Consider the following 12,786-nt stretch of genomic DNA (forward strand, 5'->3'; position numbering starts at 1 on the left):
GCTCCTTTTTTTTCAGTCTTCTTGTCCCGGCACCTGCCACATGGGCACTAACCGCGCAAGCGCAGCAGTTGCGTATCTCAGCGCTTAATCTCCTGGGGGTGGAAGACGCACCCGTGTGGCAGACCTGCTCTGTATCTCGGACACGAGGGAATCACACTTCTGGACCAAGACGGGTCTTTGTGGCCCTGTTTGAAAGTTTTCTCGGAGGACTAAAGAGACCCTCGTCTAATGCTACTAACTGTGCCTCATCAAATGTTAAAGATTGTACCAGGCGATAAAAGACCCCCCGACGGAGGAACGAGAAGGCTTCGTCAACAGGCAGGTCTTCGCTATGAAATTTAAAAACCCGTTTCACACCGCGTGACAGCTCCTGAAACACACCACGACCCAGCCATCAGCCTGCCGCCCCTCACAGTGTTTCCTTTCAGTCCTGCGGCCTGTTCTGGGCTGAGCCCACAACTGCAGACTTGCCGTCCTTCTGGAGGCAGCGCGGCGCCAGGCACAGCTTTGACTCCGTGTCGGGAGATATCGTTTCCTCGCTGCCCAAAGTCTTCACGGTCTTCATGCCGGGGTGCGGTCACGTCCAGGGGCTCTGCAACAACCTCCCCTCCCCTCCTCCCGCAAAGGCTCACTTCTACGCTCTGCTGCTTTAAATGCTGGCCAATGACAGACATCTCTGAGACGGCAGCTCCGTGGTCCCCAGACCAGGCTGGGGAAGAGATCGCTGGGTCGCAGGGACGTTGTCTCTGGCTTTTGATCTGGCCTGTCCAATTGTGTGAAGGACGCTTTTCTGAATCCGATGAGCCTCTTTGATGCCATGCTGTTTTCTCCTGCCAGCTCGTGACTATAAAGTTAAAGGATGCTTTGTACTTGATGGAAGGAGTCAGATTCAGGGCTGAAATGTGTTTCCTACGTAACAGTGAGATGTGAACCAGCGATGCAGTCGGGCGGTGGGGTACTCACCTTTCCTAAGAGATGCCATCTGCCTGGAGGGAGAATGGGCTGTGACACGCAGGTGCCCCAAGGGACAGGCCCCGGCGGTGGCAGGTGTTTATGAGCGGGCATAAGGGACTGCTCCCGGTGAGCACACCTTCTGAGGCCACTGCCACGGTCGGCGACGCAGGGGAAAATCAGGACCTTGTCTCTGGGCCCAGGCGGCCCAGGTACTTTTGTGCTGCTGCTCAGGAGAGGCCCAGAGCCACTGCCACTGCCCAGCCATGCTCAGGACCCTCGGGCTGGCCCTGCTGGCCATGGTCAGCGCCGTGGGCCCCACCCTGGCCAGCGGCTTCACAGGTGAGGAGTCCGAGCTCAGGGTGTGGGATGCTGGAGGAGCAAGGGGCTCCCGGGGAGCAGGTCTCCTGGGGACAGAGGCCCTGCCGAGAGCTGGGCTGGCAAAGATGCATCTGCTTTGAGAGCCAGGATCTGGGCCAAACTTGCTCGTATCCAGCAAAGAGGTGGTGGGACCGTCTCCGAATCCCCTGGGGGTCGGTGGGGTGAGAATGCAGATCCTGAATCAGCAGGGCTGGGGTGGCCTAGGACTCTGCATTTCTGCCGGTGTTGCAGACGCTGCAGGCCTCGGGCAGTGCAGTGAGTGGCGAATTCCTGGAGACCCAGAGTCGAGGTCTCTGCAGCCTTGGTGTATTACTCTCCAGCTTCCAGATAAGCGGAGGGAGGCCCAGAGTGGTCAGGGACTCGCCCAAGGCCACGCGGCTGGCAGAGGGCAGATTCCCCCGGGGTGGCCCCTGCCGTTGACCCTGGCTAAGTCCGCCTTTCGCCTGCCCGGGAGGTGGAATCCCGAAGTGGGCTCTCACGCCTAGCCCTGCTTCCTCACATTTCCACGGGGGCAGAGGGGCCAGTACACGTCCAAGGCCTCTGAGAGGCACGTGTCAGCTGCTAAAAACACATCAGATTTCTGAAGCACCAGATTTCTGAGCATTGAGGTTGCAAATCTTTCAAATCATTTTCCTCTTGAAATCTGACTTCTGCAGTTGGAAATTCAAACAGATCCATTCTGTGCCTGCAAGCAACTTCAATTTTGTCCTAGTTTAACTTTTTTTTTCACCCATAAATAGGATTTTGTGATTTTTTAAAAGTAATTGTGATTTTTTTCTACTTGATTTTTCCTTTGGAATATGAATAATGTGCAAACCCTACAGCTCAGTGGCAGAGCAAAGGGGAAAGTCTGGGAGCAGGGAACTCTCGGGAGGAAGTTCGTGCACCGGTGAGGACAGGGCAGCGCCACTCGGGGGTCCATTGGGGCTGCTCGGTTGTCTGCTCCCATGAGCTGGCCCGCCGGCCCCAGGCAGGATTTCACCGAATCCTTCTAAAACCCCGGGAGTAGCGGTGATTTTACAAGTGACAAGACTGGGGCACTAAGAGGGCACGGACGTACTCAGAATCACATGGCTGGTATTTGCAAAGCTGGTGTGAACGCAGGTGTTCTGACCCCAGGACCTGCCAGGGCATTAAGATTTTCAGCCTCTGGGACCAGAACCCTGGGCCCCTGACTCCTGTGCTGAGAGCTCCTGAAAGAATTTGTTGAACGGCAGGGTCTGCTGAAAGGTTTTTATTCCGGGCTCTGCCAAGAAGCCAGGCCCTCAGAGGACCCAGTGGCTTCCAGTAGAAGGTGAAAAACAAAACAAGTAGATGCAAGTGCAGTTTCCTTGGAAGGAGGGGTGTGTATGTGTATGTATGTATGTGTGTGTGTGTGTGTGTGTGTGTGTGTGTGTGTGTGTGTAAGGCTCTGCTGATGATCAGCTGGGACCTTGTCGTGACCAGGCGGAGCCCAGAGGCTCTCTAGAGGCAGAGAAGTGTAACCTTCATTACTGTTGTCATCTGGTCTTGTGTGAAGATGAAAAACAACATCTAAATCTGCCTCGCCGACCTCTCTGTGCAGGAGGCCTTGCCTTGTTTGGCCCCGTCCATCAACCAGTGACCATGTTCACGGTGGTCATTTTCTGCAGGCCCCACGTCCCATCCCAGTCACCTCTAAGTTCTGGCCTCAGATGCTGCCTCTCCTGCCCCACCCCACACGGCGAGGGGCCTCCTGACCCTGAAGCCTACTGGAACCCACCCTGTGGTGAGCACAGGCTGTGTGTACCCCCAAGGCCCTGACACTGCGGGGAAGGCCACCACGTGGCTGGGGAGTGGGCTGCTCTCCCACCAGCCCTGCTGGAGGGCTGGCTCAGCCCCACTTCCTCCCGGGGTCACCAGCCCCCACGTCTTGCTTTCTGTGTGCTTGTGAGTGACTATGAGGCCATAGGAGGGAAACTTCTGGTGCTGTCCTGGGGTTGAGGGTGAAGATTATTTCTTCTGCCATCTTTGAGCTCCTCCCCAGAAACCCAGCTCTGCCCTGAGGGGAGTGCACTACTCTGTGGGAACCCACCCAACGGCTGCACAGTGTCGGGAAGCTTAGGGCTCGAGGCTGAGTATCTGAAACTGCAAAGATATTCAAGCCGTTCATCCATCCCACACGGAGGTCCCGCGCTGCGGTGGGCCCTGTCCTGGCTGCGGAGGTGGGGGCACCCCTGGCTCCTGTGTCAGTTCTCCGGGGCCACTGGGCAAGCACCACAGGCTGGGGGCTTAACAGGAGGGGTTTATTTCTTCACAGTCTGGAGACCAGAAGTCTGAGGTCAAGGTGCGGGCAGGGTTGGCTCCCCCTGAGGCTGTGATGGAGAATCTGTCCCAGGCTCTCCTCCAACTTCTGGGGGTTTGCTGAAAATCTTTGTCACTCCTTGACTTTTAGAAGCATCTCCCTGATTTCTGCCTCCATCTTAACGTGGCCGTCTGGGTGCATTCCTGTCTCCGGGTCTAAATGTCTCCTTTTATAAGGACACCAGTCATATTGGACCAGGGCCACCCTCCTCCAGTATCCCTTCAGCTAAACTAATTATATCTGCAAAGGCCCTGTTTCCAAATACAGTCACACGCTGAGGTCCTGGGGTTCAGGACATGAATGAGGGGTGGGACACATTTCAGCCCATGACAGTCCCTGTTTCAGGAGGCCACAGAGGCTCCTTGGGCAGATGGGACACCTGAGGACCCCGTGGGAGATGGTCCATGACAAAGGGGCGTAGGGCTGGTGATGGCAGTGTGTGCCACGGGGCCTCGAGAACCAAGTGACAGTGCTAATGAATGGCCACAGGTGTCTGTGCACAGGAACCAGGCTCCAAGTGGGAGACGCAGAGGGCCTGATCAGGCCAGCTCCTGTCGTCCTGCTGCTGGTGACAGTGATGGAGGACTGACCTTTCCCACCTATGAACTTCTCACATGGGCTGGATGTGATCATCCACCTTGTGTCTCGTTCCAAAAGAGGGTGCCAGTGCCAGCGTGCCCAGGACGTCATGCATTCATTACGGGAATAGTTTGTGTTCAGCTCACCTGGGACGACCCTGGGGCTCTCACAGAGAAAAGGTGCGCACAAGGCTCCCCAGCCCATGGAGTCAGAGAGCACGGAGCCTGGGACGGCAGCCCCAGATGCTCGGTTCCTCCGTGTCCCCTTCCATGTCACGTCAGACCCCCGGGCAGGCGCCAGGCGGGGGCGGTGTCCCCCGCCATGTAGAGGAGGCTTTCTCGGCCCACGGGGGCCCGCTCCTGCTTTAGTCCTTCAAGTCCACGCCTTGGCGTCTCCTTCTCGGGTCTGGGCTGGGCGGCAGATTCCGAGGGTCCGCCACGCTGGGGGTCCTGTCTCACCGGCTCTGACAGAGAGCCCCTCGGATGGATTTGACTGTGCCATTTTCCACTTCTTGTTTCCTCCATCAACCCCCTCCACTTCCTCCGGTAGAAAAAGGCCTCTCTTTGCTGAGTTACCAGCTGTGCAACCAGAGCGTGGCCCGGAGCGTGCCGCGTGTGGAGGCCGTGCAGACGTCCCTCCTGACCCACGTGCCCTGCGGCCGCTGGATCCCCTGGCGGCGCTGCCCCAAGACGGTCTACAGGACCCGCTTCCAGGTGGTGGAGGTTCCCGAGTGGAGGAATGTGACCGACTGCTGCGAGGGCTACGAGCAGCTGGGCCTCTACTGCGTCCTGCGTGAGTTCAGGGGCGGTGCCCCCCCGGGCCCCGCCCACTCTCGGGATGGTCTCTGTCCACATCCCTTAACCCAGAACCAGCAGATCCTTCTGGAACCCTGGTTTCAGCCTTGTGTGTGCACCAGGGCCATCCAAGCACAGGTGACTGGCCCCACCCAGATTTCAGATCCAGGGGGTCAGGGGTGGAGCACAGGGCCCCAGTTGTGCTGATGCCGCCCGAGGCTACACTCTAAGAACGTCTGTGATGGGCTGGCTCTCGGACCTGACTGCACAGTGACAGTGTCCCCGGGGCAGCTTTCAAAACTCTGATCCCTGGGTCCCCTCTCGGAGACTGGGATGGACTAGGTCTGGGGCAGATCTTCGGGGCAGGTTGTTTAGGCTCTGCGAGCAGTTCTAACCTGCAGCTGAGTTTGGGAGCCAGCACTGTCATCTCTGCTATACTGACAGCCAGTGCTTTTATTCAGAAAGCTATGAAATCCTGGTCTGAGCTCCAGTCTGTAGAAGAGTTGGAAAGGGGGCCCTCTGTGCCCCTCTCCATGGCCCAGAAGCCCCCGAGCCCCCCGACTTCCTCAGTGCGGTTCAGAACATGCCCGGGGCGGCTGCCAGCACCGGTGCGGCTCTGCCGGACAGTGTCTGAGGCCAAGTGGGCTGAGCTGGAGGGGGGTTCAGGGCTCAGTCCCTGACACACAGGGAACTTTCCAGAAGACTTCTTCCAGGGGAAAGGATGCAGGCGTGTGCGTGTGTGAATGTGTGTGGGAGGTGGTGATTGTTAAATCTGAGTCAATACCAGAGCTAAGATGAGTCTCTGAACAGTCAGTCCCCAAACCCGTGGTGTAGGCGAAGTGAGAAGGGTGTGGCTTCGTGGGGTGTCAGGGTGACACTCTGAGACGTGAGGGCTGCTGCCTTCAGATTCCAGAAAGCACCAGCTCAGGGGGTGCAGGGAGGGGCCCCGGGACAGCTGTGGGCTAGGGCGTGGGTGCTGCGCCCCGGGGGAACAGCTTCCCAGCACCAGGGGCTCCCAGATGCGGAGTCTTGGGTCAGCCGGACCCTGCAGAAGGGTGCATGGGCTGGGCACGCCGAGCCGTCCTGATCGTGCTGCCCTTAGTCCTCCAGAGCCATCTCACAGAGGACAAGGATGGTGACACTTTGCCCTGACCCCATGCAGAGGACCAGGCTCAGAGATGACCAGACAGCTCAGGGTTGAGCAGTTCACAGGGGTACACCGCTTCCGGGAGTGGTACAATGACACCACTGCCACCAGTGCCGCCACCATGCATAGAAACATGGAGGGCCAGCTGGCCTCAGGTCTGCAGGGGGAGCCTGTGGTGGGTTCCCACTGGGTCTCTGTCCCCTGGCGGTCCTGTCCAGGTGCTGGGTCAAAGGCGCCCCTTTCTGTGCTGACCGCAGTCCCCTCCCTGCTGTCCTTGTCTCGGAGGGCCGCGTGCACAGAGGGAGCTGCCTTGGCCTGGGAGCGCCCTGCACCTGAGGGTCGGGGTCCCCTTGGGTGGGGGCGGCAGGTAGAATGAGGCGTCCGCCCTGCCCCATCCACCTTCACCTGCGAGGACCACACTCTCCCCACCTGCCGGCTGTCGTGGGGCCGGTGAGGTCACACGTCCAGAGGCGCCCCTGGAAGAGGCTGAGCCCCGAGGTCACCTTTCTGTGCAGGTGCGGTCCTGCTGCGCTCACAAGTGAGCCCCCCCCAGAGAGAAGGGGGGAGGCACCTGCGGCTCATCTCTCTCCCAACAAGCCAGCCACCAAGACCGCCTCTCGGGGGGCTCAGCTCCACGTTTAAGGTGTCAGCACCTTTAAATAGGAGCTGACCAGGCGGGAGAGGGCCAGAACGTTCTAGAAAGAGTCCCGCAGGCAGGTCTGCTCTGGGGAACCACAGGTCTTGGTGCGGCAGGTGTAGGGAGGGTGGGGACGGGGTGGGGGCGCGTTGGGAATGAGGGAGGGAGGACTCACCCTGAAGCCCCCAGGCCCTGCAGAGGGGGCTGAGCTGGGGTGGTGGGGTCTCCCCACCCCAACGCCGGGCCTTAGAAGGGTCTCTCTAGAGGCAGTGTGGACAGGAGAGACAGGAGCCCAGGAGGAGGGAGAAGAGAGAGGAAAGGGGGCTTTGAGCGAGTGCCAGGGACACAGACCGGGGGGAGGCGGGTGACTTGACCAAGATCCCACAGACTTGGGCCTGGGTCTCCCTGATCCCAGTCGGATTCAGACTGGGAGCATCTGTAGCATCTGAGGACGGGGACTGTCAGGGGTGGGGGCAAGAAGGGAATGGTGATGAGGGAGGTTGGGCACAGAGCACAGTGGACTCAGGAAGGTCCTGGCTGGCTGGCCCTGCGGTGGCTGGGGGGTCTGGGCTGTGACCCCTGGTGGGGGCTGCAACGCTCCCCCACCTCTGTGTTCAGGGACGCCACGTGAGCAGCTGCAAAGTGCCTGGGTTAGAGGCATTTACACCAGGGACACCGGCAGCTCAGCTTTCTCCACGCCTTCCTGGCCCCCAATCAAAGCTTGAATATTTGATCAGACTTGGTTCAGAGATGCTTCATGACAGCCTGGCCTTGTGGAACAGGAAGTGAGAAGGCTCTGTAAGTGGCCCACGGAGACCTGCGGGGGCTCTGCGCAGAAAGAGGCAGAGGCCTGGAGCTGGTAGCCACGGGAAGAGCCTGGGATTCTGATGCGTGATGGGCCGGGGGCCGGGACGGGGGCAGGCACTCTGTCCTCGGGGCAGGACCTCCGGGTTGCCCGGATAAGGGGTGACTTGTGTCTTGGCAGCTTCAGCTAGAGGTCTCATCCTCGGTGGCAGCAAAACCTCAGCCTTGCTTTCTTCTTCCTCCTCCCACTCAACGACCGTTGTCTAACAAGGGAAGGGCCTTCTGAGAACATGTGCTATTTCTTTCGGTCTAGATGCCTTTTTCCATTTTTTTAAGTCCAACATTGGAATGCAGTAAGTTGTACGAGATTGCATTTTAATCTCTTTTAAAGTACAATTACAAAAATGAATGCACCAGCCATGTGGAAAATTTGGAAAGAGCAAAAAGAACAAAGGGAGACTGCGTGTTAAGTCCTCCCCGATCCCGCCACCAAGAATAACCACCGTTAACGTTTCCTTCTAGTCTCTTAGGCCAGATGCTTAACAAATGCTCGGTCAGCCTGCTCAGGATGGTTTGTAGTGCACTTTTACCACTTGGCAATTTATCTGGAACATCTTTCATGTCAATAAATAGTGTTTCTCAGCATGATTTAATGGCCACAAGGCATTACCTCACATGGATGTATCAGCATTAAGCAATCTCTCACCACTTAACATCTAGTTGCTTCCAATTTTTCACGATTGTAAATAAGGCTGCGGTGAGTACCATATGGCGCAAACACAGTCGTGCACAAGCTGGAATGGCTACTCAGGACGGATTCCTCGGAATGGATCCGAGCACCTCGGTAAACACTGGGCACCTGCAGTGATGCCCCTGGTTCCTCCCTCCCTGGCCCGTCTCCTCCGCAGACCCTTCTCCATGGCAAGCCCAGGATGCCCCTGCACCAGGAGCCTACCCCAAACTTCCCATCTCCTCCCGGGCTGACGGCAGGGCCCCTTCGGGGGAGAGGACCCTGAGGAAGGAGGCAGAGGTGGGAATAATCATCCCAGAGATCAGATTCCCCAGCCCTAGGAAGCCTTCAGGGCTGTGGCTCAGACAGAAGCCTCTGCCTTGTCTCACTGAGCTGTGACTCACCTGGGGTTGCCGGGCCCGGGGCCGCCCTGTGTCACTGTTTGGAAGGAGAAGCAGGTTTTTGACTTTGTACCAAGTTGGAACTGCTGGCCGCTCTCTGTAAGCTGCCAGCCCTGACGGATGCAGGGAGATTCCCAGCTGCATCCAAATTAAGACGAACTTTAACTTGAAACCCTTCTGCTGTGATCAGGCAATCATTTTTGAAAGTCAGTTTTTCCTGGGGGCCTATATTTTCCTCTCATGTAGGTAAACCTCTGGGTTGAAATATTTTTGATTTGAAGACAAGGAGCTCACACGGCCTCTCTGGCTGCGCCGCACGCCTATTCTTCGTGCCCCCAAAGCCAGTCCCTGAATGGCCGCGCCTCCAGGACTTTAGGCACTAGAATCGCCACTGGGACAGCTGGGAAGTGAAGGGGGAGCCGAGGAGGGCGTGGAAAGGAGAATGCCCTTGAGAGTGACCTCCAAGTCCGGGCTCAGCGGTGTGAACAGACAGCGAGCCGGCAGCCTGGGCCCCAGGAGGAGAGTGGCCATGGGGCCGCTCTATGTGTGTTTCAGCCACTTTGTCTTTCTCTTCTCGTCCTTGGCTGACGCAGCCGCCCTTGGTGAAGTGTTCCCAGCAGGTCTGGCTTTGAAGCATCCTGCAGAGACCCTGGGGGACCCCAAAGGTTTGTCCCTGGGACTGCAGTCCCTCGGGGATTCTCTTCTACCTGGTGACCCCTCAAGTCCCCCCAAGAGGCTGATGCTCCCAGCTCTGTGGGCACTTTTCCAGACTGCGGTTGTCAGCAGCCTCTTTTGACTTTCCTGGACTTTGAGGGGCCTGGAACTGCACCTCTCAAAGTCATGTAGGACACAGAGCTTTAAATGGATCTGGGTGGGAACCAGATGGGCTTGAGGGGCACCCAAGCTGCATGGAGCCCTCGTCTCAGGATGGGTGGCAGGAAGCTTGTGAGCACACACGCTATGCTGGAGTCTCACCCTCCCGGCACCTCTCTCCCTGCTGCCCTCAGCCCGCTGCTCCCAGCTTCCCAGCTTCCGACCGTCCCTCACTGCCCTGAGCCCCACTGCTGGGCACGTGCAGACCCGCAGGCTCTCCCGGGCGGTCAGCCACCGAGTGTCTGGCAGACTCACCAGGGCTGCCTTCCCTGCCCGGCTGCCCGGGCCCTGTTTTCTTCCCCACAGCAATCCTCCAACTGAACTTCCATAGGTCTGCTTGTATATTGACCTCTGTCCCCTGGAATCTGTGTCCTGAGGCAGGATTTGCCTCTGGCCGATTGCTGGGTCCCGGGCACCTTGTACCATGTCTAGTATATGGCAGGTGCTCAGTAAATACTGAACAAGTGAGGGAGGGAGGGAGCTGTCAGGACACAGAGCAGCAAGGGGGCCTCTATGGGGTGGTGGAGGCTCCTGTGTCTGGACCCCTGAGGCCTAGAGGAAGGGGGACACCTGGGCTCCCAGCTGAGGCTGCCTTCCTTCCAGGACAGACGGTCAGGCTACATTAGACTCAGAGCCCTGGCCCTCAGCAGCTGCTCCGCAGGATGTGGTGAGGTGCCGCCAGGCCCGGACATGGCCCGGGAGCGGGCCGCACTGTGGGCCTGGGAGCTGCGGACGGGTTCCCGTGCTAGGAGGCACCCAGACGCAGCGCCTGCACGGCCCATCAGGGGCTCTGTTGCCAGCGTCACTAACTGCTAATCGCTTGTCCCCCCAGCCCTGAATCGGTCGGCGGAGTTTGCGTCCAGACCTGGGACCTGCCCGACAGTGGGGCCGGAAGCATCCACCTCGCCATGTGCCCTGGACACCGACTGCCCCGGCCTTCAGAAGTGCTGCCCCTGGCCGGGGGGCCTGCGCTGTGCGGCTCCCGCTCCCCGAGGTGGGGCTGGCGCCTGAGCAGAGGAGGTCTCCAGTTAGGGAGTGGAGCGGGGCTGGGGGCCCAGGCACTGGGTGATGGGGTGATGGGGAGTGAGCTTCCAGAAGCAGCGGCTCGGGTTTTACAGGAAGCCTGTGCCCAGGCCCCCTGTACTCATCCAAACCGGCCACTGGCCCCTCAGGGCGGGCCGCGGGCTTGCAGGTGCCCTGAGGAGGCAGGGCGTTCCAGGAAGAGCAGTGACCCCAGTTTCCCAAGTTTGCCTGACGAAGCCCCCGAGCTCCCGGCGGAGCTTCCTGGAAGCTGAGCTGTGTCAGAGGGGGAAGGGGTAAGGCTGTCTGCTGGAGAAGCTCCATGGGGCCCCGAGGTCCTCCCCGTGGCCCCCTTCCGGCAGGTGGGCGGCCTGGCCCTCAGGGCCCGCCCCCCGGAGAACGGGCTGGAAAGGTTCAGAGCTGGGGAGACAGATACAAAAAGCCTTACAATATACAACATCCGTTACATGTTGTGTGTTAGTGCAGTGTGTGCCTTATTAGCGCAGTACGAAGTGATAGCACAAATAACGTAAAGCAGGGCATTACAATATTTATGCAATACTACGACACAAACAACGCACAACGGTACTCGCGCTGTGCGCGTCGTAGTGCGCGCAGTATCAATGGCACACCGCGCTACCTAGGGCGTGCTGTGTACAACAATGTACAGTGTATACAGGATTATACGCAAGAGGAGGGGGCGGGGGGGTGTCCCGCGCTGTCCTGGCCTGGGGCTCAGCGATGTGTCCTCATGCAGCTCCGGAGGGGACCCTGGCAGGTTTCTGGTACAACGTGACCGTCCTGGTGAAGATGGACTTCAAGGAGCTCCGGCAGGTGGACCCCGGGCTCCGGGATCACATGCGGCTCCTGCACTCCATGGTAGGTGGGGCAGGGAGCCTGTGGGCTGCACGGGAGACCCAGGTGGGAACTGGGGTTTGGGGAGAGGTTCCACGAGCGATCCCCAAACGACTGACTCTGACCAAGTGAGAAGTCTCAGCTGAAAGCCGCTTTGAAAGGGTGGGTATCCGTGCGGTAAAATGCACCCTTGGAAGCGTGCAGTTTGGTGTGTTTTGAGGTACACAGCGTGCAGGCCCTGCCCCACCGTGCTGCAGAGCACGGAGCCCCTCCTCCTCGCGGTCTGCGGCTTAAACAAAGGTGCCCCGGTGCAGACGGCCTAGGCCCCGGAGCCGTGTCCTCGCGCACCTCCCTCACAGATCCCGAGGTCTAGCTCCCGCACGAGGGAATGTCCTGGAAGGTGCCGGGCTGGGCCCTCTGGACCGGGCTCCTCCACCTCGGCACCACTGACGTTTGGGGCTGGATGGCTCTGTGTCGTGGGGCTGCCTGTCCCCACGGGGTTCCACAGCTGTGACAACCAGAACTGTCCCCCGAGGGGCAGTGCCGCTCCTGGTGGAGAGCCCCTGCTGGAGACACAGCTTGTGCCTTGGTGACTTCCAACCAGGAGGGCTGTCACGTGCCGGGTGCACCCTGGTCCTGGCAACCCAGTCGTGGGCAGGCCTGGCTTGTCTTCACCACGCGGTGCCTTCCCAGAGTGGGGGTCTGGCCTCAGGGCCCGCTTCAAGGTCGAGCGGCCCGCACAGTCACCCCACACTCAGAAGAGCCCACACACCACGTGGCTGGTCCCGCCTGATCGTCGGGTCCCACAGATGTGTCCCACGTGTCGTGGCAAGAACAGACGGCCCGCCCCTCACCTTGCCGTGGGCTGTCCAGTCAGATGGTTTGAGAGATGTTCCCAAATGTCCCTGTGACCCGAGAGCCTCCTAAGTGCCCCGGTGGGAGGGGGCTTCTGTCTCCTTAGCTCATTGGAGGGCTGGGGCTGCCTGCTTGGCCAGTGAGGCTGTGGCTCTGGAGCGAGACTACCTTGATTCAGATCCTCACGCTGCCACTCATCAGCTGTGTGACCTTGAGCAAGTTACTTAACCTCTCTGTGCCTTCAATGCCTCCTCCAGGAAACAGGAATGAGCAGAGTCTCACTTGAGCAGTGGCTGTGGGGTTTAAACAGTACATGTAAAGAGCGTAAAAGGATCCTGCTGCGTATCATTTCTGAGCTGCTGCAGCTGTTGGTATTTGAATATTGCTGCCCCGTGTCACCCATTGTCTCCTCAGGTGGTAGGTTTTGTCCCTCCCT

General features: G+C 59.1%; 1 protein-coding gene across 1 annotated transcript in view; it reads left to right on the forward strand.

The window, feature by feature from the left end:
- The first annotated feature begins 1,217 nt into the window (after window positions 1-1,217).
- The window catches only part of UMODL1 (uromodulin like 1), a 59,681-nt gene continuing 48,112 nt past the window's right edge, over window positions 1,218-12,786 (forward strand). The window contains exons 1-4 of the mRNA XM_072969643.1: window positions 1,218-1,293; window positions 4,784-5,026; window positions 10,453-10,614; window positions 11,398-11,519. Coding sequence (XP_072825744.1) covers window positions 1,218-1,293; window positions 4,784-5,026; window positions 10,453-10,614; window positions 11,398-11,519 — 603 coding nt within the window. The remainder of the gene's footprint in view (window positions 1,294-4,783; window positions 5,027-10,452; window positions 10,615-11,397; window positions 11,520-12,786) is intronic.

This window comes from Vicugna pacos, chromosome 1 (assembly GCF_048564905.1).
Source record: "Vicugna pacos chromosome 1, VicPac4, whole genome shotgun sequence".
NCBI classification, from domain to species: domain Eukaryota; kingdom Metazoa; phylum Chordata; class Mammalia; order Artiodactyla; family Camelidae; genus Vicugna; species Vicugna pacos.